The sequence below is a fragment of the Miscanthus floridulus genome, chromosome 5, assembly GCF_019320115.1.
Source record: "Miscanthus floridulus cultivar M001 chromosome 5, ASM1932011v1, whole genome shotgun sequence".
Taxonomy (NCBI): Eukaryota; Viridiplantae; Streptophyta; class Magnoliopsida; order Poales; family Poaceae; genus Miscanthus; species Miscanthus floridulus.
The window spans coordinates 9,708,260-9,730,492 of record NC_089584.1 but is presented as its reverse complement, the minus strand read 5'-3'; the positions used below and the strand labels follow the sequence as shown (position 1 = coordinate 9,730,492).

General features: G+C 46.3%; 1 protein-coding gene and 1 pseudogene across 1 annotated transcript; both read right to left on the bottom strand.

The window, feature by feature from the left end:
• Positions 1 to 13,231: 13,231 nt before the first annotated feature.
• LOC136454220 (ethylene-responsive transcription factor TINY-like) lies at positions 13,232 to 15,131 on the bottom strand (annotated as a pseudogene).
• Positions 15,132 to 18,276: 3,145 nt separating this feature from the next.
• Positions 18,277 to 21,657, bottom strand: LOC136451474 (uncharacterized). The gene is made up of 4 exons (XM_066452179.1): positions 21,297 to 21,657; positions 20,844 to 20,987; positions 19,297 to 19,505; positions 18,277 to 18,715 (listed from the first exon to the last, which is right to left on the bottom strand). Exons 1-4 carry the CDS (start codon positions 21,536 to 21,538, stop codon positions 18,558 to 18,560), a joined length of 753 nt encoding a protein of 250 aa, XP_066308276.1. The 5' UTR covers positions 21,539 to 21,657; the 3' UTR covers positions 18,277 to 18,557.
• Between the last annotated feature and the right edge of the window lie 576 nt (positions 21,658 to 22,233).

Sequence of the window (22,233 nt, the reverse complement as noted above, 5' to 3'; positions counted from 1 at the left end):
CTCTTGCTGTTTGGCACAAGGAGCTGGAGGGTCTTCTCTTGAAATCGCTCTGATTCTTCGTCGAAGGGCTCCTAAGCATATACCCGGGTTCTTTGTCAAAAAGAGCTCGGATATAGCTATGTTCGGGCTCTTTTTGTTGTGTGGCCTTGAAGTGGTCTGTCTTGAAGAAGTTTTTTGAGTGATGTGCACTTTTTTGAAGAAAAAAGTGAACTCACTGAGTGTAGCCCCGAGCCTCTTGCTATTTGGAACAAAAAGTTAGAGGGTCTTGAGTCTTATTTTGTTTGAAAAACTGCTGTCTTGAGGAAGTCTTTTGAGTGATGTGCGTTTTTTTGAAGAAAAAAGTGCACTCACTGAGTGTAGCACCCGAGCCTCTTGCTGGGTTCTTTTATCCGAAAAGAATTTGGATATAGGTTCTTGACATGTTCTCTGGTAGTCTGCTGTTGTCAGATTTAGTTGTATGGTGGTGGTTGGTAGTAAATGCTGTTTGTTTATGAGTTGCACAGTGTTGGTATATTCTTCCGAATATGCTCGTTCTTGAGTACTGCTCCTTCACGTCTGAGTCCTCTTTTATTGAATTCTGTCTTTTCACTGTGTCCTTTGTTAGGTTTTTTTCATTGGTGCTCCCGATCCATGTGCACCGCTTCTTTGGCCTATAAATATCCTACTTGTGTGTTGTTTTGATTCATCGAGCATTTTGTTGCGTGGTCTGAAATCTCCGTAGTCATGAATATGATAGTTTGTGAAGTAGAGCAGCCTCCGGGCGTATTTTACAGTTGTTGTGTATCTTACCATAGCTGGAGGGAGTCTTGTGATAGGGATTAGAGGTAGACTAATCCCGCAGCAGCATTATACTTGGAAGTATGTGGCGGTAGTCGTAGGGAGTCTTGTGATGTGGGATACGTTCCTTCATCTGGCAGTTCTGGGTCGATCCTCGTCGCCTGCCCTGAGACTGTCTGGTGCAGATCAACACCATATCCAGCATCACATCGGACTTGGGTGGATAGATGCCTGTCGGCCTTCTCTGCTCCATGTTGTCCCGCCGTGCTGCTGATTTCTGCCTCAGATGCACTGCGTCCGTCCTTTGAAGAAAACAGTGTAGCCAAGTGCGATTTGTTCTACCGAGTAGCAATTTGGAACACGTAGTCGTTCCAGAGCCTAGCTATGTCTGAGTTCCTCTTTGCTACCTTGCTTGTCGTAGTACCAAGTTCGTTGGGTCTTTGTAAGATGTGTAATCTTCTAATTTTTTGAAACCATTTATAATGGAAAGAATCTTATCTTCTGAGTTGTCATTCTTTATTCTCCTGATGTCCCGGTTGTTTATGAGATTTCCGAGTTCTTTCTATAAGGACCAGGTTGTTGCGTTCCTTGTGAGGTAACCCTTCTTTGCTTCATGGTTGATGAGTTCTTTTTGTAGCAATATGATAACTCCGCTGTGGTACTGGATGGATAAGTCTAAAATCTACCCGTTGAACTATACCGTTGTGTGGATTTGTGCTATCCGTCATTTTAGCTGTGTCAGTAAATGGACCGTTGCATCCTCATGCCGTGTCAACATGGGTCTGGTGCGCCGCGTTTTTACTGGTGTAAAATCTATTTAAGGGTCTTTCCTCTTCTTTTTCTTTACTGCCCTGATTTTCCCTCGAAACCCTAGTCTTCAAACTTCCGCCGCCGCCATTGTTGCCATCATCTGAGCATCGCCGTCTGAATCACCATTGCCTCCTAGTTCTTTATTGCTCCCGCTAGTATATGGGTAGGAAGAAATCAGTGAGCAAGTCCCAAGCAGCCTTTGTGGACGAGGAGGCATCACTTTCCGTGATTGAGAATCAAGAGTTTATGGCCATGAGGGCTGCTCAGAAGATTTGGCCGGTTCCGACAATGACTGAAGATCAGCTTCAGCGAGCTTGTTAGCGATGGTCTGATTCAGAGCGAGGACATTGCTGATTGGAGAGCTCTAGGCGAGCATCGGGTCCCTACTCTAGGTCCTGGTGAGATTATTCTTTTTGTCTCCTTTATTCCGTGCCGGATTCTGCCTTCCTGCTTCTGCTTTTCTTCACCAATTTCTCAACTATTTTGGGATTAGCCTGAACCATCTTGCTCCCAATGTTGTCCTTCATCTCTCTATTTTCGTTCATCTTTGTGAAACTTTCCTGGGAATTCCTCCTTCTCTTTCTCTCTTTCGTTACTTCTTTCGTCTGAAGCCACAACCCCGCCGTGATGACACCAATGTTCTTGGTGGCTGTGGGATTCAGTTTTGCTAGGGTCTTAAGAGCAAAATTCTTTGACTATGACCTAGTTGATTCTATGAGGGACTAGCGTGCCGACTGGTTTTATGCTGCCAATTTGATCCCTCATCTTTCTATTCATTCTGGATCTAGTCCCTTGGTTAATGACCGATGGGAAAAGAACCCCCTGACGACGGATGAGAGCCAAGCGATCAAGCCCTTTCTTGAGAGAATATATACTCTGAAGCAGCAGGGCTTGATCGGCTTCGGTATCGTCTCTAGTTTTCTTCGCCGCCGTGTTCAGCCTCTGAAGGAGCATGAGAATTTTGGGTTTGAGTACTCTGGGGTAGAGGACCTGTCTCGTATGGTCCCTTCCCTTGAGTTGACTGATGAGGAGGTGCTCGAGCATCTTCAGAAGATGCTGAAAGGAGTAAGCGTCGTCCTGCTTGCTGTCCTTGAGTATAGTGCTAACAACCCGTCTCCTGCTGTGAGTTGTTTTTTTTATGCGGGTACTTTTTGTATTTCTTTAGCTGTCTCCACTTTTGCTTAGTCTTCCTGTTTTATTGTTTTAAACTCTTTTATAGGAATTGGAACGTAATTTCGCTGATCCGATTCCCCTTGATGATTGCTCTACAAATGTGGAGGCTGGGGATAGTCTTGCTGGGGCATCCTTGACCAGTAAGTTTCAAAACACCACAATATTTCCTGGCGTTTCTTCTTCCACAAACCTTGATGTATATGTAGAGTATGTTCCTCGTCCAGTTCCTCGAGCTCCTCGTACTTTCAGAAAGAGGGGGCGAGCGGATAGTTCTTCTTCTGCTCCATCTGCTGCCAAGAAGTCTCGCCAGTCGAGTACTCATCTAGGTACTCTAGTTGTAGCTAGCATGCTCTTAGGTGAGCATATTAATACGCTCTGTCCTTTTGTTGTGTTGTTTTTATCTTTGGCCGAGTACTTTTGTCCTTTTTCAGCTGGTGCCATGGTGGCCTTGGTCGAGAGTGAGGAAGAAGAAGAAGATGATGCCGCCCTTGTTATTCGTCGATGAGTTGTTTCTTATTTTCCTTTTGTTGAACCCCTCTTTTTGTTTTGACTTTGGTCTTGTTCTCTTGTAGTAAGCGGTCATCGGGTTCGAGTTCTTCTAGGGCTCCAGTACCGGCCGCACCGCTCTTGTCACAGGGTGGCGGTGATGTTTTTGCCGCTATGGTTCCCCCTCTTAGGTCCTCTGTTGGTTTTCTGAAGAAGAGGGTAGCTGAGTGAGTGATTCCTTGTTATGCTTCTTTGCTTCTGTTTTCTTTTCCTGACTCATATTCTTATCATTGAGTTTTCTTATCATCTTGTAGACCCTCACCTTCTCTTACTCCTCAGCCGCCCTCTTGTCAGTCTTCTAGTGCGCCCCCACGTACTGAGTCAAAGGACTCGAAAAGTATGGTCGGTGAGCTAGCTTTGAGGGAGACGGGGCCCCCTAGTGATCATGCTGCTTTGGATCTGCTAACTCTGGGTGTGACCGTGGCCGTGGGGGTGGATCCATCTGAGGAGGTAGTCGGCACTTCCTAGGATACGGCCCTAGTTTTGCCTTCTTTGCCTGTGCCGGCTTCTCCTTCTGCCTCTCTTGGTACCGGTGCTCCGTGTTTGGATGATGATGTGTTGCACCAATTTGATGCTACTCATCGGTTGTCAGAGCTGACCGCTGCCTGGGGAAACTTGGCGACCTTTACGACTTCTTTTGGGGAAAAGCTCTAGGTGAGTTTTTATGAAGTTCTTTCTTTGGATGTTCGTCTTTCTTCTGTCCTTATGTCTTGTTTTTCTCTCTCTCTTTTTGCTCAGTCTTTTTCTTGTGATCATACCAGTTTCTTTTTCTCGTCTGAAATCGAGAAAAAGTTCTCTTCTAAGGTGAGTACCCTAAAAGCAGAGCTTGACCTCTGTTGGGCCAAGTTGGAGACCGAGCGTCAGACGCATCAGAAGGAGGAGAAGGCTCTCTATGCCTGGTTGGTTGAGGTAGAAAAGTAGAGGGATTCAGCTGCCCAGGCGGCCTTGAAAAATGTGGAGGCTATAAAGAAAGAGTGCACTGGTATTGTGAGTTCTTTTTCGTTTCCTTTTGTATTCAAATTTGCCTTTCTGCTGACTTGTTTTTTGTTGCCTGGTTTAGCTCTCTGAGTTGAAAAGCAGAAGCTCTCAGAGGGTATCGAGGAGATGAAGACACTTGTTCATACTAACCACAATAGGGCTGAGGAGGTAATTAATCGAGCTGAAGAAGAACTCACGCTTGCTACATTGATTAGGCGTGGAGCTGACAGGGATCTTGTGCAGGCCCAAAAAATCATCGAAGTCTTAACTGGCAAGTTGGCGACGGCTACTAAGAACTGGAATGCTTTGTGGAAATCCTTTCGGTCAGTAGCCGGTCTTCTCTGGACTTCAGCGAATGATGGTCAATCTTGGGCTCAGTTTATTCCCCAAGTGCCGACCCGTTTCCAGGAGTTTGTGAAGAGGTGCGCCCAACTGTGTACCAGAAATGTTCTTGCCTAGGTCTGGGTTCTTTCTCTAGAGTTTCCTTTGTCCAAGGTTGCTGATGAAGCCGAGAGTCAAGAATATCTAGATGCTGTTGAGAAGGTGGAGCCTGAGGTTAAAGATTTAGCCAGGAGGATTGTTGATAATCTTAACATTGATATTTCTTCTCCTAATGACAATGCTTGATGTAATTGACCTTTGTCCTCCAGCTTCTATAATAGAACACTAAACTTCTTTTTGAATGAAGATTCTTTATTTTTTGTTGATGTCTTCTTTGCCTGTATTTCTTCATCTTGTAAACAACCCGATTTAGGTAGATCGTTGTCTTGACAAGCTTTCTTGATCTGTCGAGTGCTTTTTTGGCTTTCGTTTGTGCCATGTAAATAACTTGGTATAGATCGTTGTCTTGACAAACTTTGTGTTCTTGTTAGTACTGAAAAGACTTAGGATCGGCGATCTGAAGTATCTTCAGCTTCTTCTTTTCGGCTTAACTTGGGATGTGGTCAGCATCCGGTCCTTTCCCTGGTTGCAAAAACATCCTAGGATCGACAAGCCCTGAGCACTTCATGGTTGAGTTCTGGAAGCCTCGTCTTGTTCCTTCAGGTCCTGCTAAGTAGGTACAAGCGTCGTCTGAGTGCTTTCCTGAGCAAAACCGTGTAGCGCTTCTTGGGGTCTTCTGAGTGTAGCCCCCGAGCCTCTTGCTATTTGAAACAAGGAGCTAGAGGGTCTTGTCTTGAAATTGCTCTGATTTATGCTCAGGCTTAGTTTCAGTCGTTTTGCTTTTTTGGTTCAAGTGTTAGCTTATTAGCTACCCTTATCGGTGGGCTCAAGCATCTTTTCAGCTCTTTTGCTCTTGGCCGGTATGCTTAGGCATATTTTTAGCCATTTTGCTTTTTGATTTGGGTGTTAGCTTATTAGCTACCCTCATCGGTGGGCTCAAGCATCTTTTCAGCTGTTTTGCTCTCGGCCGGTATGCTCAGGCGTATTTTCAGCCATTTTGCCTTTTGGTTCAGGTGTTAGCTTATTAGCTACCCTCATCGATGGGCTCAAGCATCTTTTCAGCTCTTTTGCTCTCAGCCGGTATGCTCAGGCATATTTTTAGCCATTTTGCTTTTTGGTTTAGGTGTTAACTTATTAGCTACCCTCATCGGCGGGCTCAAGCATATTTTCAGCTCTTTTGCTCTCGGCCGGTATGCTTAGGTGTATTTTTAGCCATTTTGCTTTTTGGTTCGGGTGTTAGCTTATTAGCTACCCTCATCGGCGGGCTTAAGCATCTTTTCAGCTCTTTTGCTCTCGACCGGTATACTCAGGCGTGTTTTCAGCCATTTTGCTTTTTGGTTCGGGTGTTAGCTTATTAGCTACCCTCATCGGCGGACTCAAGCATCTTTTCAGCTCTTTTGCTCTCGGCCGGTATGCTCATTGGAAACAACTCGGGGTAAGCCATAATAAGACATATGTTGTCGAGAAAGAACCATCTTTATTGATCATGAACATTGATAAGTCATAATAGTACATATGTTGTCGAGGAGCACCATCTTTATTGATCATGAACATTGATCTCTTGTGGCTTGTATATATATATTCTTCCTTGAGTTGTTTCATGCGTAGAATCTTCTTAGCTGGCTGATGTGCCATGTATTGTTGACTTCTTTTCCGTCTTCCGTTATCAACTTGTATGTGCCTGGTCCGGTGACTTTTGTGACGATAAAAGGACCTTCCCATGGACTGAGTAGTTTATGGCGTTTGTCAGTTTTTTGTATTCTTCTTAGTACTAGGTCTCCGACTTGTAGTGATCGATGCTGGGTATTCTTGTTGTAGTGGCGTCTTAATCCTTGGAGGTATCTTGCTGATTGAAGGGTAGCGTTTACTCTGACTTCTTCTGTAATGTCGAGTTCTAATCTTCGGGTGTGTTCTGCTTCTCCTTCGTCATATTGTTCTATCCTTGGTGACGTCCAGATCAAGTCAGCAGGTAGTATGGCTTCTGATCCATAAACTAGGAAGAAAGGTGAGTATCCGGTGGCTCTGCTTATTTGAGTTCGTAGCCCCCATATAACTTTGGGTAATTCTTCAATCCATTTTGATTCATAGTCCACTAGTTCTTGATACAATCTTGGTTTTAATCCGGCTAGTATGAGTCCATTAGCCCTTTCTACCTGTCCGTTGGCCTCTGGATGTGCGACTGATGCGTAATCTATGCTAAAGCCACAGTCCTGTGCCTAACTTTGGAATTCTATGGCTGTGAAGAGAGAACCCAAATCTATGATGATTCGATTGGGCATGCCAAAGCGATGCATAATGTCTTGGATGAACTCGACTGCTTTGGTTGCGCTGTATTTTGCGAGTGGTTTGTATTCAATCCACTTGGTGAACTTGTCAATTGCTACGAAGATGTACTCGAAACCACCTTTTGCTTTCTTGAGAGGTCCTACTTGATCCAGCCCTCAGCAGGAGAAGGGCCAAGTGGGTGGGATGCAGATGAGATTGTGTGCTGGCACATGAGCTTGTCTTGCGAATATTTGACAACCTTTGTATTTTCTGACAAGTTCTTCTGCATCTTTCAAAGCGGTTGGCCAGTAGAACTCAGTGCGGAATGCCTTGCTGACCAATGTTCTTGAGGCGGCATGATTTCCATAGTAAGCTAAGTGTATTTTGTCTAGGATCTCTTTGCCCTCTTCAAATGAGACATTTTAGGAGGACTCCTGATGACGCGGCTCTTCTATAGAGCTTGTCCCCTACTAGGACGTAGTTCTTGCTTCTACGAATAACTCAGGTAGCTTCCTCTTTATCTGCTGGCAACTTATTCTCTTTAATATAATCAATAAAAACTTGGGCCCATGAGGTGGTGATTACCAAAATCTAGGTGCCTTTAGCTGAGATTTCAGGGGGTTATCTTACCGGGTTATTTGATAGAGGGAGCTGATAACTCCTCTATGAATACACCGGGTGGGACCTTTGGCCTATCCGATCTGAGCTTGGCGAGGACGTCTGCCACAATATTAGAATCACGTAGGACATATAGAATTTCTAATCCTTGAAAATGTTTTTTGAGCTTTCGTATTTCTGCACAGTAAGCGCCCATGTTTTCTTTGGTGTAGTCCCAATCTTTGTTGACTTGATTGATGACTACTGCCGAATCACCGTATACGAGTAAACGCTTGATTCCGAGGGTAATTGCCACTCGTAGCCCGTGGATGAGGGCTTCGCTATTCTGCTTTATTGTTTGTAGCTTGCCATAATATCTAAAGGACAGTACTTGAGTTGTTTTTCGTCTAGAGAAATGAGGAGAACGCCAGCACCGGCTCCGCCTAGCTTGAGTGATCCATCAAAGTACATCTTCCAATGATCAAGGATGGTATTTGACATAGGTTGTTGAATTTCTGTCCACTCGGCAACAAAATCAGCCAGGGCTTGAGATTTAATTGCCTTCCGTGGGGTGAAATCGATATTGAGAGCACCAAGTTCAACTGCCCACTTAGATATGCACCCTGTTGCATCTCTATTGTGTAGGATGTCTCCGAGTGGGAAATCTGTCACCACGGTAATCTTGTGGCTTTCAAAATAGTGGTGAAGCTTGCGTGAAGTGATCAGGAGGGCATAGAGTAGTTTTTGCACATGCAGGTACCGGATTTTTGATTCTGACAGTACTTCGCTGATGTAGTATACGAGGTGTTGTACTTTATATACACACCCTTCTTCTTCTCTTTCTACGACAATTGTTGTGTTGATCACAGTAGAAGTTACCGCAATATACAGCATCATGTCTTCGTATTTCTTTAGAGGTGTGAGAACGGGTGAGGAGGTGAGGTATGCCTTGAGCTTCTTGAAAGCTTTGTTGGCTTCTTCTATCCACTCAAACTTGTCTGTCTTCTTTAGCAGTTTAAAGAAAGGTAACCCTTTTTTGCCTAGTCTTGATATGAAATGATTGAGGGCTGCCATGCAGCCTGTTAGTTTCTGCACATCTTTGACACTTCGAGGAGGGCCCATCTCTAAGATGGCTCAAATTTGCTTGGCGCTGGCTTTGATTCCACGATGACTGACCAAGAATCTGAGTTGTTGTCCCGAAGGAACTCCGAACACACACTTGTTTGGGTTCAATTTCCACCTCCATCTTTTTAGGTTTTCGAAGATTTGCTTTAAGTTTTCAATTAGTGTATCCGGGTTCTTTGTCTTTACTACTACGTCATCCATGTATGCTTCTATGTTTTCACCGATCTGATCACCAAGACATGTTTGGATAGCTCTTTGGTAAGTGACACCAGCATTCTTGAGTCCAAATGACATGATTTTGTAGCAGTAGGCACCGAATGGAGTGATGAAAGATGTCTTGCTCTGGTCTTGTTCCTTTAATGCAATCTGGTGATATCCTGAATAGCAATCAAGGAAGGATAATAGGGTAGATCCTGCTGTTGAATCAACTATCTGATCAATGCGTGGTAGCCCAAACAGATCTTTCGGGCAGTGTTTGTTGAGATCTGTGTAGTCGACACACATGCACCACTCGTCCATATTCTTTTTCTATACTAGAACTAGGTTTGCTAGCTAATCTGGATGGAGGATTTCTCTGATAATAAGGCTGCCATTAGCTTTGTGATTTCTTATTTAATTGCTGCCTTCTTGTCGGGTGAGAATCGTCGTAGTCAGTTGCTTCATAGGCTTGGAGCCTTCATTGATATCAATTCTGTGCTCAGCCAACTCTCTTGGGACACCTGGCATGTCGGCCAGCTTCCAAGCGAAGATATCTTTGTTGTCCCAAAGAAAGTTGGTGAGCGCGAGTTCCTATTTTGCTGAGAGGTGGGCACTGATGGTTGCCTGTTTTGGAGGGATCACCGGTACCTAGGTCGATTTGCTTGACGTCGGCTTCTTTTGGTGGTGCAAGGATGCTGAGTTTTTTAGCCGGTATCTCTAGCTCTTCTAGGCTCATTTCTGCTGCGACAGTGGCTATTTCTTTTCTTCCATCGACGACTTGTGCTTCTGTTGCAATTTGGATTGCCTGAACATCACAGTCAAAAGCGCGCTTCAAATCACTCCGAAGAGAAAGGACACCGTTAGGCCCTGGCATCTTAAGCAACAGGTACGGATAATGCGGTATCACTATGAATTTTGCTAGTGCTGGGCGCCCGAGGATTGCGTGATATGATGAATCGAAGTCTACAACTTCAAACTTGATGAACTATGTACGATAGTTTGAGGGAGTCCAAAAGTAACCGGTAGAGTGATTTGTCCAAGTGGCATTGCTGTCTTGCCGGGTACTATGCCATAAAAAGGCGTGCTTGTTGGTGTAATCATCCCGGCGTGTTGTAGTCCCATCTTCCTTAGAGTTTCTAAAAAAATGATATTGAGTCCGGCTCCTCCATCGATTAGTACTTTTGTGACAGTCATACCGGCAATAGTTGGATCTAGAACCAGTGGGTAATGGCTCGCGTTTCCTATGCTAGTCCATTGGTCTTCTCTTGAAAATTGGATTGGATACTGACTAGTTGAGATATCATGGAGAAGCCGGTTCTGCTGCCATGATGGTTCGCAGCGCTAGCTTTTCTTGATGTTTGCTTCTGGAATCTAGAACCCCGATGAAGATCATTGCTACTATCCCCCTGGATTTTTGGAATCCCTTGTCTTCAAGGTTGTCTTCTTCTTTTTTCCGATTGTCTTCTTTGACGCTCCCCTTACTATCTTTTCTTGTGTATCGATCATTGAAGGTGTAGCAATCTTTGATGGTGTGATTTCCTTTTGGGTGCAAGATGCAACGCATGTTTTCGATGTTGTCATACCTTCTGGGCTTGGAAAACTTCCTTGATTTGTTAGTCACCGCTACAGTGTTGTCTGGTCCACATTTTCTTTCCTGATATCTATTGTTTTGATGATTTTGCTTGTCCGGGTTGTCTCGGTTGTTTCTATCCGGGAACCTTTCTCGTGTCTTTTCCTTTGCAGTAATCATCTTTTCTACTGTTTGTCTGAATTCTTCATTGTTTTTGGGTTTTCTTTGCAGAAATCTTGAAATTGCCATCTAGCCATGATTCCATGAGAGAAAGCTTCGATTACTTCTCATTCGGTGATGCCATGTACTTAAGCTCGTAGTTCGCCAAATCGTCGATAGTAATTTCTGAGACTTTCACCTCCTTTTTGCTTGAGTCCTTTTAACTCTGTGTGGGTGATTGGGTGTGTGATGATACCCGCGAAATTTTCACAGAAAGCTCTTTACAAGTCCTCCCAATTTCTGATTGATCCTGGATTCAATTTGTCAAACCATTAAAGGGACATGGTTTCTAGGGCCATGGGAAAGAACAAGGTTTTGATATCATTGTCTCCTCCGACCAATTCAATCGATTGCGAGTAAATCCTGAGCCACTGCCTCGGTTCGGTCTTGCCATCATACTTGGAGTGGTTAGACGGTTTGAACTTGTGAGGCAGTCGTATTGAAGCAAGTCTGTTTGCAAAACAGGGGAATCTATCGTGCGTTCTGGCTTCTGTGTATTCTGATTTAGCACCCCCTTCTTGCCAACTATTGTCTTGGTGAGAGTAGTTTCGCGTGGTTGTCCGAGTAGGTGCTTTGCTTCTGACCTTTCTTGGTTGTTCGACTCGGTCGTTTTGACTATGGTTTCTTCTACTTTCTCTGTTGTGACTTCCACTTGGTCTAAGTCTCTCGAAAGCGGATTTCCTTTGATTTTGATCTTTCTGCTCATAAGATGTTGACCTAGTAGGTAGTCTTGAGCGGGTCCTTCCATCGTGCGTCCTCAGGACTATTGATTGGAGAAAGTCCCAGAGCTGTTCTTGTTTTTCACTAGGAATGTGAAGTCGCCCTGAGTTCTTCTAGTGCTTCTCGGATCTTATCGTAGGGTGTATTCGTCGCTCATCCTTCTTCGACCTCTCGCTCTAATTTTCTTCTATTGTACTTAGCTAGATCTGACTCATATCTGATCCAAGCTTCCTTGCGCTGCCTAGCACGGCGTTGACATCCTTGTTTCAATTTGTTCTTTCTCTCTCTGGCTTGTCTCTGACTCTTGGTCTCACCATCGTGCCCCTAGGTAAAGGGTGATATGTTGGACTCAGATTCATCCAATGACCTAACGTCGGGCGCTTCTAGGGGGACCAATGGTGATCAAGGGCGGCGAACCATGAATACTTCTCGTGCGTGAATTGCTCCGCTATTGGCGTCGGTTTCCACACTGTCGGAGTAGTTGATAACTTTAGTAGAGGCTTTAAGGTCATAGATTGAGTCTCCTTCTTAGTAGGGTAGAATTGTTGTTGTCATATTGTCGACTAGTTGGGTGCCGCTATCCTCAGGAACGGAACCTGGCTAGTGGATGATGCAGTCTTGAGATGTTATAGTTAACACGAGATCTTCCTGGGCTCCTTTCAGTGGCATTCTAAGCACCGGATCGAGGAATCCTTCGGGCCGTGCTTGATAAGACGTTGCCATGTTGTGAAGTCTGAACGGAAAAGGACCCGACTTCTTGAAAAGACTCTAAGTGTACTCCGAGTTGTATTCTTGATAGGCCAAGGCCGCGTTCTTAAGCCCCATCGGAAAAGAACTTGGTTTCTCTGAAGAACTCGGGTAAGACTCCATTTCGGATGCGGAACCTGAGTTTGAGTCGGATGCGCAAAGTCACGAAATCTAAGTTGGATCGGACATCGCGAGCTGCGTGAATCTTCCAGCAAGTTGATCTGTCGTAGTCACCGAAATAGAATGGTCTTCATGGTGATCTGAATTTTCGAGGAGATGGCTTTGGAGCTTGCCATTGTCACCTGCCTTGTAGATCCATGAACCGAAGATGAAGGTTGATCCCATCGAGAAGATCATGTTGTCGAGGTCCATCGAGCTCTCGGATGTAAAGTCGTCGAAAGCCCCTACCTAGCGCGCCAGCTGTCGATGTTTCACCACCGATAGCCTACCACGGGGGTACCTCGGGGCAGTCTGTTCAGGCTTCAGCGTACGTGGAACTCGACGGTTAATGCAAGAGATAGTCGATTTATCCTGGTTCGGACCCTCGATCTTTGATCGAGTAATAGCCCTACGTCCAGTCGGCGTTAGCCTTTGCGTTGAATTGATTGTCAAGTGTTGTGTTGTTAAAGTCCCATCTCTAGGAACCCTGTCCTCCCTTATATAGTCAGGAGGTCAGAATCTTAGTCGGTTTACAATGAGAGTTCCTAGTAGGATTACAGAATAATACTACTACTAAGATTACATGGGAAGAATCCTAGTTAGACTAGATCTTCTCTCTTCCTTACGGAGTATCCCGTGGGTCCCGCATCGACAGTAGCCACGACACCTAGCATCATTTCCATGCATAAAAAATCCGTAATAGTGTCACAACACACATCATTATAAAATAAAGTCAGTTTTTCTTTCAATAATGATTGGATATGTGCGACCATCCCGTCCGAACGCGCCTCCTGTGGGCCTACGGAGCTGCGTGGCCCGCTCCCCCTCATGGCCCATCTAAAACTACTCTCCATCATTGAGAACCGACGCATTTCTCTTCCTCCCAGTTGACAGCGCTCCGTTCCATCATGTGCGCCCGCTCCTCTCCATCGTGTGCGTCGCTTGCTCCCTCCATGACCGGCAGTGGCCCGCTCCTCTCCATCGCGTGCTCCGTCGGCTGCCTCCCTGGCCGGTGGCGGCACCCTTCCCCACCGTGGCATCCTCCTCCCCCACCCCGGCGGTGCCTTCTCCCACACCAGCAGCTCCTTCACGCACCCTGACGTCCTCCTCCCCCACCCCGGCGGCTCCTTCCCCCACCCTAGCATCCTCCTCTCCCACCTTGGCGTCGCCCCTCTCCTGACACCAACGTCCTCACTCACAAGGAGCTCCCAACGCCCTCAGATACGGCGGCCATGGCGCTCCGCGCACCAGGCTCTCTCTCCCCCCTATGTTGTAATTGTATGTTTTAATTGTTTCAGATATTTCAGAGGTATGTTGCAGTTAAATCATATGGATGTTGCAAAAGTAGATCGGGAGATGTTGCACATGTTGCAAGTGTTTCAAAGGCATGTTGCAGGCATTTGCTCAAAATGTTTCACATGTTTCTAGACGTATGTTGCAATCGTTCTGATCTGGATGTTTCATATGATTCACACAAATGTTGCAATAATATGTTCCAAATGTTTCAGTTGCTTCAGTCTTATGTTGCAGCAGTTGTTCTATATTGTTTCAAGTGTTTTGTTTGAGCGTTGTTTCATATGCTTCACACAAATGTTGCAATAATATGTTCCAAATGTTTCAGCAGTTGATCTATGTTGTTGCAAATGTTTTATTCGAGTGTTTTATGTTGTTCGCCTGGGGGAGGGCGTGGTTCGCCGGGGGCCTAGCGGACGGAGGCGTTGGGGCCGACGGACGGGGGTGTTGCCATGGGGCGCTGGGGCGTGCTTGTCGCACGTGGGGCGGTGCGAAGGCGGACGCGGTGGGCTGCGGAGCGAGCTAGGGGCGCGCGGCTCGCCGAAGGGCTAGTGGATTGGGCCGGGGGCGTGCGCGTGGGGCGGGACGGGGGGTTGAGCACTTGAGCGGGCGTCCGGACGCTACGTTGTACCCCCTAGCTAATTGTACCCCCATATCATCAAACAAAGAAATCCAACCAAAAAAACAAAGTGAAGAAAGAAAACAAAAACACACAAAACAGGAAACCAAAATAGTGAAGGCCATGTACAAACGGAGGATAGCCTAGTAGCAGTTTGTAGTCCCATAGGAGAGGGAGAGGGAGAGGGAGAGGGTGGAAGCCGACGACTGCGTCGAGCCCATCGCACGGCGTCCACGACCACGGGTGATCGGACGGCCCAAACTCTCCACCCAGAGCGGACACCAGCTCGGCGGGCACCTCTACGGCCTGCGCCGGTTGCCGCTCGGGCTTCGGCTCCGGCTTCGGCTCCTCGTGCGCGGCGGCGCCAGCTCGCCGGCCGTGGTCGTCGTCGTCCGCCGGCGCGTCGCGCGATGAGGACGAGGAGGAGCCGCCGCCAGCGGCGGAGTGCATGAGTGCGGCGCGCGCGGCGGTGGCCTGGACGTCGCGCGGCGCGAGGGAGGCCGGGCGCGGGAGGTGGCGCGCGAGGTCCGGGAAGTTGAGCGCGGCGCGCGCGCCCTTGACGCTGAGCGCGGCGACGTCGTGCGAGCGCACCGCCATCCTCGGGCACGGGAAGGTTCCGAGCCAGATCCGGGACTTCTTGCGGGGCTCCCTGATCTCCGATACCTACTTGCCCCACGCGCGTCGCATGCGGACGCCGCCGTACGCCGGGGCGGAGCTGGAGCCGCCGTCGTTTGAGCGCGGGCGGGGGCGTTTCTTGCCGCTGACAGCAGCTGCGGCGGCGGCGTCAGAGCAGGGCGCCGCGCGCGGGCTGGTGGCCCGTGGCCGTGCAGGGGTCGGACGTGTTGGACAGGAGGACGTGGACGAGGTGTCGGAGCTGAGCTCGCTCATTGCCATATAGGGAGTACTACACAGCACCGAGCTAGCTTAGTCCTAGCCGATCGATCAGCGGCGATGCTCCCGCGCGAGCTGGAGTACGTCGTCGATCGTGTATGTATGCATGAATGTATGACCGAGCAAGAGATGGAGACAGAGAGAACGGAGGTGGTGTAATGGTACCCAGCTAGGTAGCTGTATGTAGAGAGAGGACGGACACGGACGGACCGGACGGCGGGACGGGGGGTTGCTGGGTGTATATAATAAGTAGGGGAAGGGATCAATGGACAACGGAGGGAGGAGAGGAAGAGGAGACACGACAGGGGAGACCCGCGACGCGTCAGGTGCGCGAGGGATGGTTCGCTCGCTCACGCACGCGCGTACGTAAAAGTAGTGGCAAGTACATGTACGTGTGCATGCCCATGCCCTGCTCCAAAGGCGGGCGTCTCCGACGATCTGATCGGCGACCCTGCTGGTTGGGCAGGCATTTACTGATCAACTCGATGGCTCCGATCGATCCGTATCCGGCCGGCACGAGTGCATGCGGTGTGCTCGCGCGCACGCTCTCGCCATCCGCCGCCATTATCCACCCATATCGGTCACTTCTTCCATCCGCCGCGCCCATACGATTCTATCGTTCCATAACATATACATGTAATGTACTGCTATTTGCTACAGCATTTTATTTATTATTAACTAATTAATTAAGCAGATGCATCAGATCTTGAAATTTTTTTCTTATAGCATTCTGTCGGCCACTGGGAAGCCGACAAGTATCCTCTCGGCGTCTCAGCTGGTGATAGGTTATAGCATTCTGTCGGCCACTGGGAAGCCGACAAGTATCCTCTCGGCGTCTCAGCTGGTGATAGGAGCTTGTCGGCACCGATAGCAGGCACGGTGGCTGCTGGACGGCTGACAGGATCCTGTCGGCGCACAAGAAGCCGATAGCTTCACAGTCAACTGTCCCCTGCCGACAGGATACTAGATTCGTAATTCTTTTTAATCAAATACTACATTTACAATTAATCATTAAAAAATATTATTTTAAAAAAATTCTCAGATCTTTTGGGGTCCTAATGCTACGCCATTGGTGGCAGCTACAGTACGCTCTCGCGTCAGAGACGCTCGCAGCACTGATTCCTGTCGATCCCTGTACGTCGAAAGCTTTGGAGAACATTCATTTCCCTGTTGAAATGAAAAGCATACATAGCCAGCCAGCCAAATATGTACTCCCTCGGTCCCTCTCCCTCCTAAATAAATATTCCTATAAAAACTCTAAACAAATACACTTTTTTAATATATAATTATATATAAAAAAAGTATATCAACGTATAATAATGATCACACGCTGAAAATAAAGAAACTAATAGCATAATGTAGTCCATATAGATAAGCTAAAAGTACTTGTATTGTGGAACAAATTTTAAACGCTACAAATGTACTTATTTTAAGACGGGAAAGTCTGTGTAAAAATTGTATTTTTTTGATGAAAATCAAGTAAAACTGTAAATATATACTTTACCCTAAATTGTGCTTGTGCTCCCTCTGTCCCAAAAATAATATAATTTTAGGATCCGTGACAGTCAAGCTAATTTCGGTTTGACCAAATTTATAGTAAACAACATTAGCATCTATGTCTCCAATTATAAAAATATATTCTATAATTAATTGGTTAATACTTATTTTGTATCATAAATTTTAGTAGTTTTTTATATAATTTTGATCAAAGTTTAAATCAGTTGACTCATAAAAAAGAATTGCATTTCAGAATAAAGGAAGTAAGTCGTTCTTCTGATTTTTTTCTAGATATATAGCTTTTGTTATGTATCTATATATGTATACATATGTAGTAAAAGCTTTATATCTGAAAACGTCAGAACAACTTCTAATTTGAAAGTTAAAAAAAAACAGAAACGATGCACATCTATAGATGTGTATTGTCATAAAATTGGATATTCAACTCAATCTAGAAAAATCATACGAAAATGACAAATTTAATTGCATATATGTAAAAAGACAAAGTCGTGAATTTCACAAAAACAAGTTTGAATCTCATTTTTATAACATTGTAGATGTACTATCACTGTTCGCCTAAACAGTCGTTTAGTCCGTTTAAACACCATGTAAACGCTACACGATGGTACGTCGTTTCCGTTTAATCACCCATTTACCCCGTTTAATTGGCCGTTTAGCCCGTTTAATGGGATATTTTGCCTGAATAATGGCTAACGGTAGGTGACCGACTGTTTACCGTTTAGCGTTTAGAAAAACACTGTGTACTATAGGTGTGCATCATTTCACACTTTTTTTTTTATCAAAAAACTCATAAGTATATTTGTGGAGTTTTCATGGTTCTATCCAAGAAATGGAAAGTTTGTGTTGAATACGGGTGTGTTTGGTTGCCTGGTCCCATTGCAAAGCTCATTAGTATGGCCGTCGGTGCATGAGTATGAAAAATCCCTATTTAAGATTATAAACAAGGGATCTTCTGCGACATGCGTCACCCAGATCTAGAAAAATCATCGACCATTCCCTAAGACTCGGCACTAAAATCAAGTAAATATATGCCAGAGGAGAAGCAAAAACCACGAAGTGTAACAAAGGAAAGCTGGATTAGTCAACAGATCCAGTCATAACCAACACTAGAACAGACAACAATTGGATCTGAATAAATAGAAAGACTTGTGTTATAAGGACAAGCAAATAGAAAGAGTTCTGGTTCGCGTCCTCAGTTACTCACCTACGAGCACTTGGGGAGGGGGGTGACCTCCGCGGAACCCCAGCAGCGGCAGAGAAGGCACAGGGAGAGAGCGAGAGAGCAGCGACACGTGAAGGATGAGGGCGGTAACCCTAGCAGGTGGATGCTGAAGGCAGGTTTTATTCGGTGCACAGTGGAAGCCACATAGGCCCACCCATGTGTGCCCCAAGCGAAACCAGGCTTCGGGGAAACGCCCACCCGCTCGTTTCCAGGAAGCCTGGCTACGAACCCCTCGTGGACTTGCGGTATCCACAAATTGCACTGTTAACTAATTCACAAAGGATCATAAACATGCATATACACAAATTAGAAAACTTTAGTTATAATGTTTTGTGTCGAGAAATGTTCAGATAGTGAAATACTATGGATTCAAAGGTTTGGGTGGATCTTTTCTCATGCAATTATACAAGTGCACTAATAATCTCTGATCTCTTAAACAAGATAATGGAGCTATGTTACAGTTGAAAGGTTACTAACACAAAGATTTTGTTGGCCCCATACAGTTATGGTTCCACATCTCTAACTGCAAAAACCAGGCAACAAGATCCGTATTAAAAGCTTCACCCGCACAACCAGGTAACCAGAAAACTCTGGCAAATTTCACCCACAAAATCACATAATAAAATCAGTAAACGTTGGAACCAAATTGGATCTGCCAGCTGAGGAAAACTAACACAAAAAGTATAAGCTTAGTCACTATCCTCTTCTTCCCGCTCTTCATGCTGGGCCACAACCTTCTCTATGAACTTCCTGCGAACACCTTCGATGACATTGTCCCGAGATGAATCGCTGCCACCATGCCCATCATTCAGTACCGGGTCTGACTGGCAAAGGGCTAACGCAACAGCTGAAAGGAACATAACAGTGACTTGGCGTAAATAGATGAAACCCAAGTATATCGCTGGGAAAAGAATTTCTGGAACGATGTTGAGGTAAAGGAAAGCTTCCATAAATTTAGTGTAATCTAAATGTGAAAGATTATTCTCTAATTTCTTATTACAGAAAAGGATCAATGATATGCTAAGACTAATGTATAACTGGGAACCAGCATGCTGCTATTTTAGACAAACACCATCCGAAATATTTGACACATGAAACAACGCGGACAAATCAAGACTGGATCTGGGGAGTGTATGCATTAAGGCATGCAGGTCATAATGAATTGTTTACTATTGATTTTTTTTAAAAAAATATCACCTGAAGGTCAAAATATTTTGCTTTAGTTAAGGAAGTTCAGGTGGTATATCCAAAAGGAAGCGGATTTTGGGGGCTAAATGGCATAGGCCAATATGCCATTCATAAATTTACAGGTGTGAGCTCAAAAAAGACCAATCAACAGCACATAGAATTCGAGCAACTGGAATCACTCAACTAACAGGGAAAAGCAGATACTGAATACTAATTTGCAGTATACGAGTAGTAACTTACATTCAGGTGTGCATCTCTTTCCACCAAACTTCTGCAAACCAACACAAGTCCCTTTGACAGCACTGTTGTTATACACCAGTATTGTAGGAACATTCCTATCTGGGTAGTTGGGGATGCAGTCTGTGGAGATAATTTTAACAAACTTTGTCGCTGGGTATCTTGTAGCCAATTCCTCCAAACAATTCTGAAGCAATCCACATTCAGGTATCCTGTCATCAGATTTATAGAATTCGATAAGCGCCACAATTTACTAAAGAACATCATGCTTCATGCATCAGATCAGGTATGGAGCTCATTACACTCCGATGAATTCAGATATCCTTTCTGTACAATTTTGATGCAAGCAACACATGGAAGCAGTAAAACATCATACAGAAAAGAGCAACAATTTCATGGAAGATCCTACATGCTGAAAAACTGCAGCATGACAATCAACTAATTACATTACAGCTTAAAGTGGTGGACAAATCAACAGGACAATGTCCACTAAATCCAAGAATTGCCAAGCTATCTACTTGTTATATGGTCATGAAAGCATGCTCACTTCTATGTCAGTTCCACCTCCTTTGAACCCTGCAAGCAACTCTGGAAGTCTTGGCTGCCGCTTCGCTGAAGTTCTTCCTGTGGCTAGCGGGGCACAACAGATGCTGGACAGGCGGATAGACTGGACACATCAGCGGTCTGATGCACTCATCTTGCTGCCCACTTAGCGACCCAGGAGGAAGGAATTGAGCACCTCATGTCAACCTGAGTCTTCTCCCGCCAGGTTTGGTCCACTGCCCACAGCCTACAAGTACTAGCACCATCCGTGCACGATAGCTTCCAAACATGGTGGTGCAAGGCGACACATAGGGATCCAAAGGTGGTGAGGAAGGGCCTCAATTCACTGGTGCTCTTCCTGGCGCTGGACTCTATGGAAACAAAGAAACCAATGTGTATTTGATGGAATCACACAGTCGGTCTCGGCAGTAATCCAAGAGGCAAGCGATTAAGCACATTTCTAGACCATGGTAGGCGTGAAGGCCATGTGTGCTGCTAGAGCGAGCTGAGTAGGCGACATGCTAGTAGGGGCTGCATGTATTGTTTAAATGGTTGTGTTCACTGCAAAAAAAAAAAAACTAACCAACCGTGGAATCGGTTTGTAGTCGGACAATTTTTTCTATCTATCAATGAAACAGCATGCAACTCTCCAGCACGTTCGACAAGAAAAAAGAAAGCATGTTCACAGATCATATATATCGAAGGTACGAGCTGCTGGGACCTTCACAGCAATAAAATGTCTGGCTACGAGCCAATGACACACAACACAAGTATCAGAATTCCTATATCCAGCCAACCATAGTCAAATTTCATAGTTGCCTAGTCTTTTCAGGCAACTTTCTATAGAAAACCAACACAACTAAAATAAAGTGCAGTCAAAGTCTGAATTTAGTTCAATCTGGTTCCAGAGCTGTTTGGTCGAATCATACAAAATAAACCCTAGAATTGTTCTCCCATGCATTACATAGCATGCAAAAGGATGCAGTGAACTGTGAAGAAAGAGTTACCCATCCTTGTAGAGGAAGACCACAACCCAAACATCTGATGGTGCCTGAGACACCTCCCGCACGAAGTCCGAGCCAGTGATGGGAACTATACTACCAAATCGCGCGGCTTTTGCTGCCTCCCTCAGCTCTACGAGCCTCATCTTCCTGCAGGCATGGAATTACATCAAATCGTCACAATCAATTCCCACTTGTACCAAACGAATCGCAAAACGCATTGAATAATCCAAAGTCCGGAACTACTGCGAGGAATCCGGATCAACAATAGAAAGACATCAGATTCCTATCAGAAGCACACTGAATTATACCAATTAACCACGCTAGTCAGATCAGATCAATCAAATGCGGCAGGCACTAAAGCTTCTTAAGATGCATCTAATAACAGACGGGGAAAAGACAGCATCACGGATCAGCAATCAGACTGCAGACCGGATCAAGCCTACGGAGAGGCCCTACCTGTACTGCTCGAGGAAGCGGTCGTCGTCCAGGTCGTCCTCGAGTTCCTCGAGCTCTTCGGGCTCGCGCTCGTCGAGCCATTCCTTTGACTTGGGCTGCTTGTCGGCGTCGACCTTGGGGGCGAAGGGCGGCGGCTTGAAGGGCTCCGGTTTCGGAGGCAGGTTCCCGAGGCGGCGCTGGATGTCGTCCCACTCTGTGCTCCTCCCCTCCACGTCCTTGTACACGAAGTGATAGTCCGCCATGGCCGAGCACAAGGAGGCAGGAGCGCAGAGAGAGAGATGGAGGGAGGCAGGGGATGCGCAAAACCGCGGGGGAATGGGGAAGCGAAGTGGGGACGAGAAGGGACGAGAAGGGAGCGCGGAAGCACGACTGACGTGCGGGCCCCACTTCCTGGATCCTCTAGCAGAGCGGCTTCTGACAGGTGGAACCATCGCGTCGGTGAGATGGCAACCAATTTCGCTGCGGCTCTATATAACAACAGCCCTCGTTGAGCCGCGCGCCTCCCTCTACCGCCTCCGCACCGCAGAGGCGCAGCTCGACTTGACCTCGCCGGAGAAGCGGAGCTCGAGTAGAGGCGGCGCGCGGGAGATAGCAAGCAGTCGGCCCCAGGTGCCGCGTCGGCGGAGATGACGGACGGCCACCACTTCAACAACATCCTCCTCGGAGGGCGCGGTGGCACGGTAAGCTCCTCCTCCGCCCGCCTCCGCCGCCGCTTGGTCGATTCTAGGGTTTGGTCCGAAAATAGGATATCGTGAGATGACGTCGTGGCTGGCGAACTTCTGATAAGCTAGTGATTTTAACTGGTTAGCCCATTTTCCCCCCGATGATTAGCTGCGGCTGCGTATTGGTCGGGTTTTAGGGTTTGTGCCGTATTTTAGGCCAAATTTCGCTTTGCATTTGTTTTTCTGTTCCATTTGGTTGACTCAGGTGCTTGGTT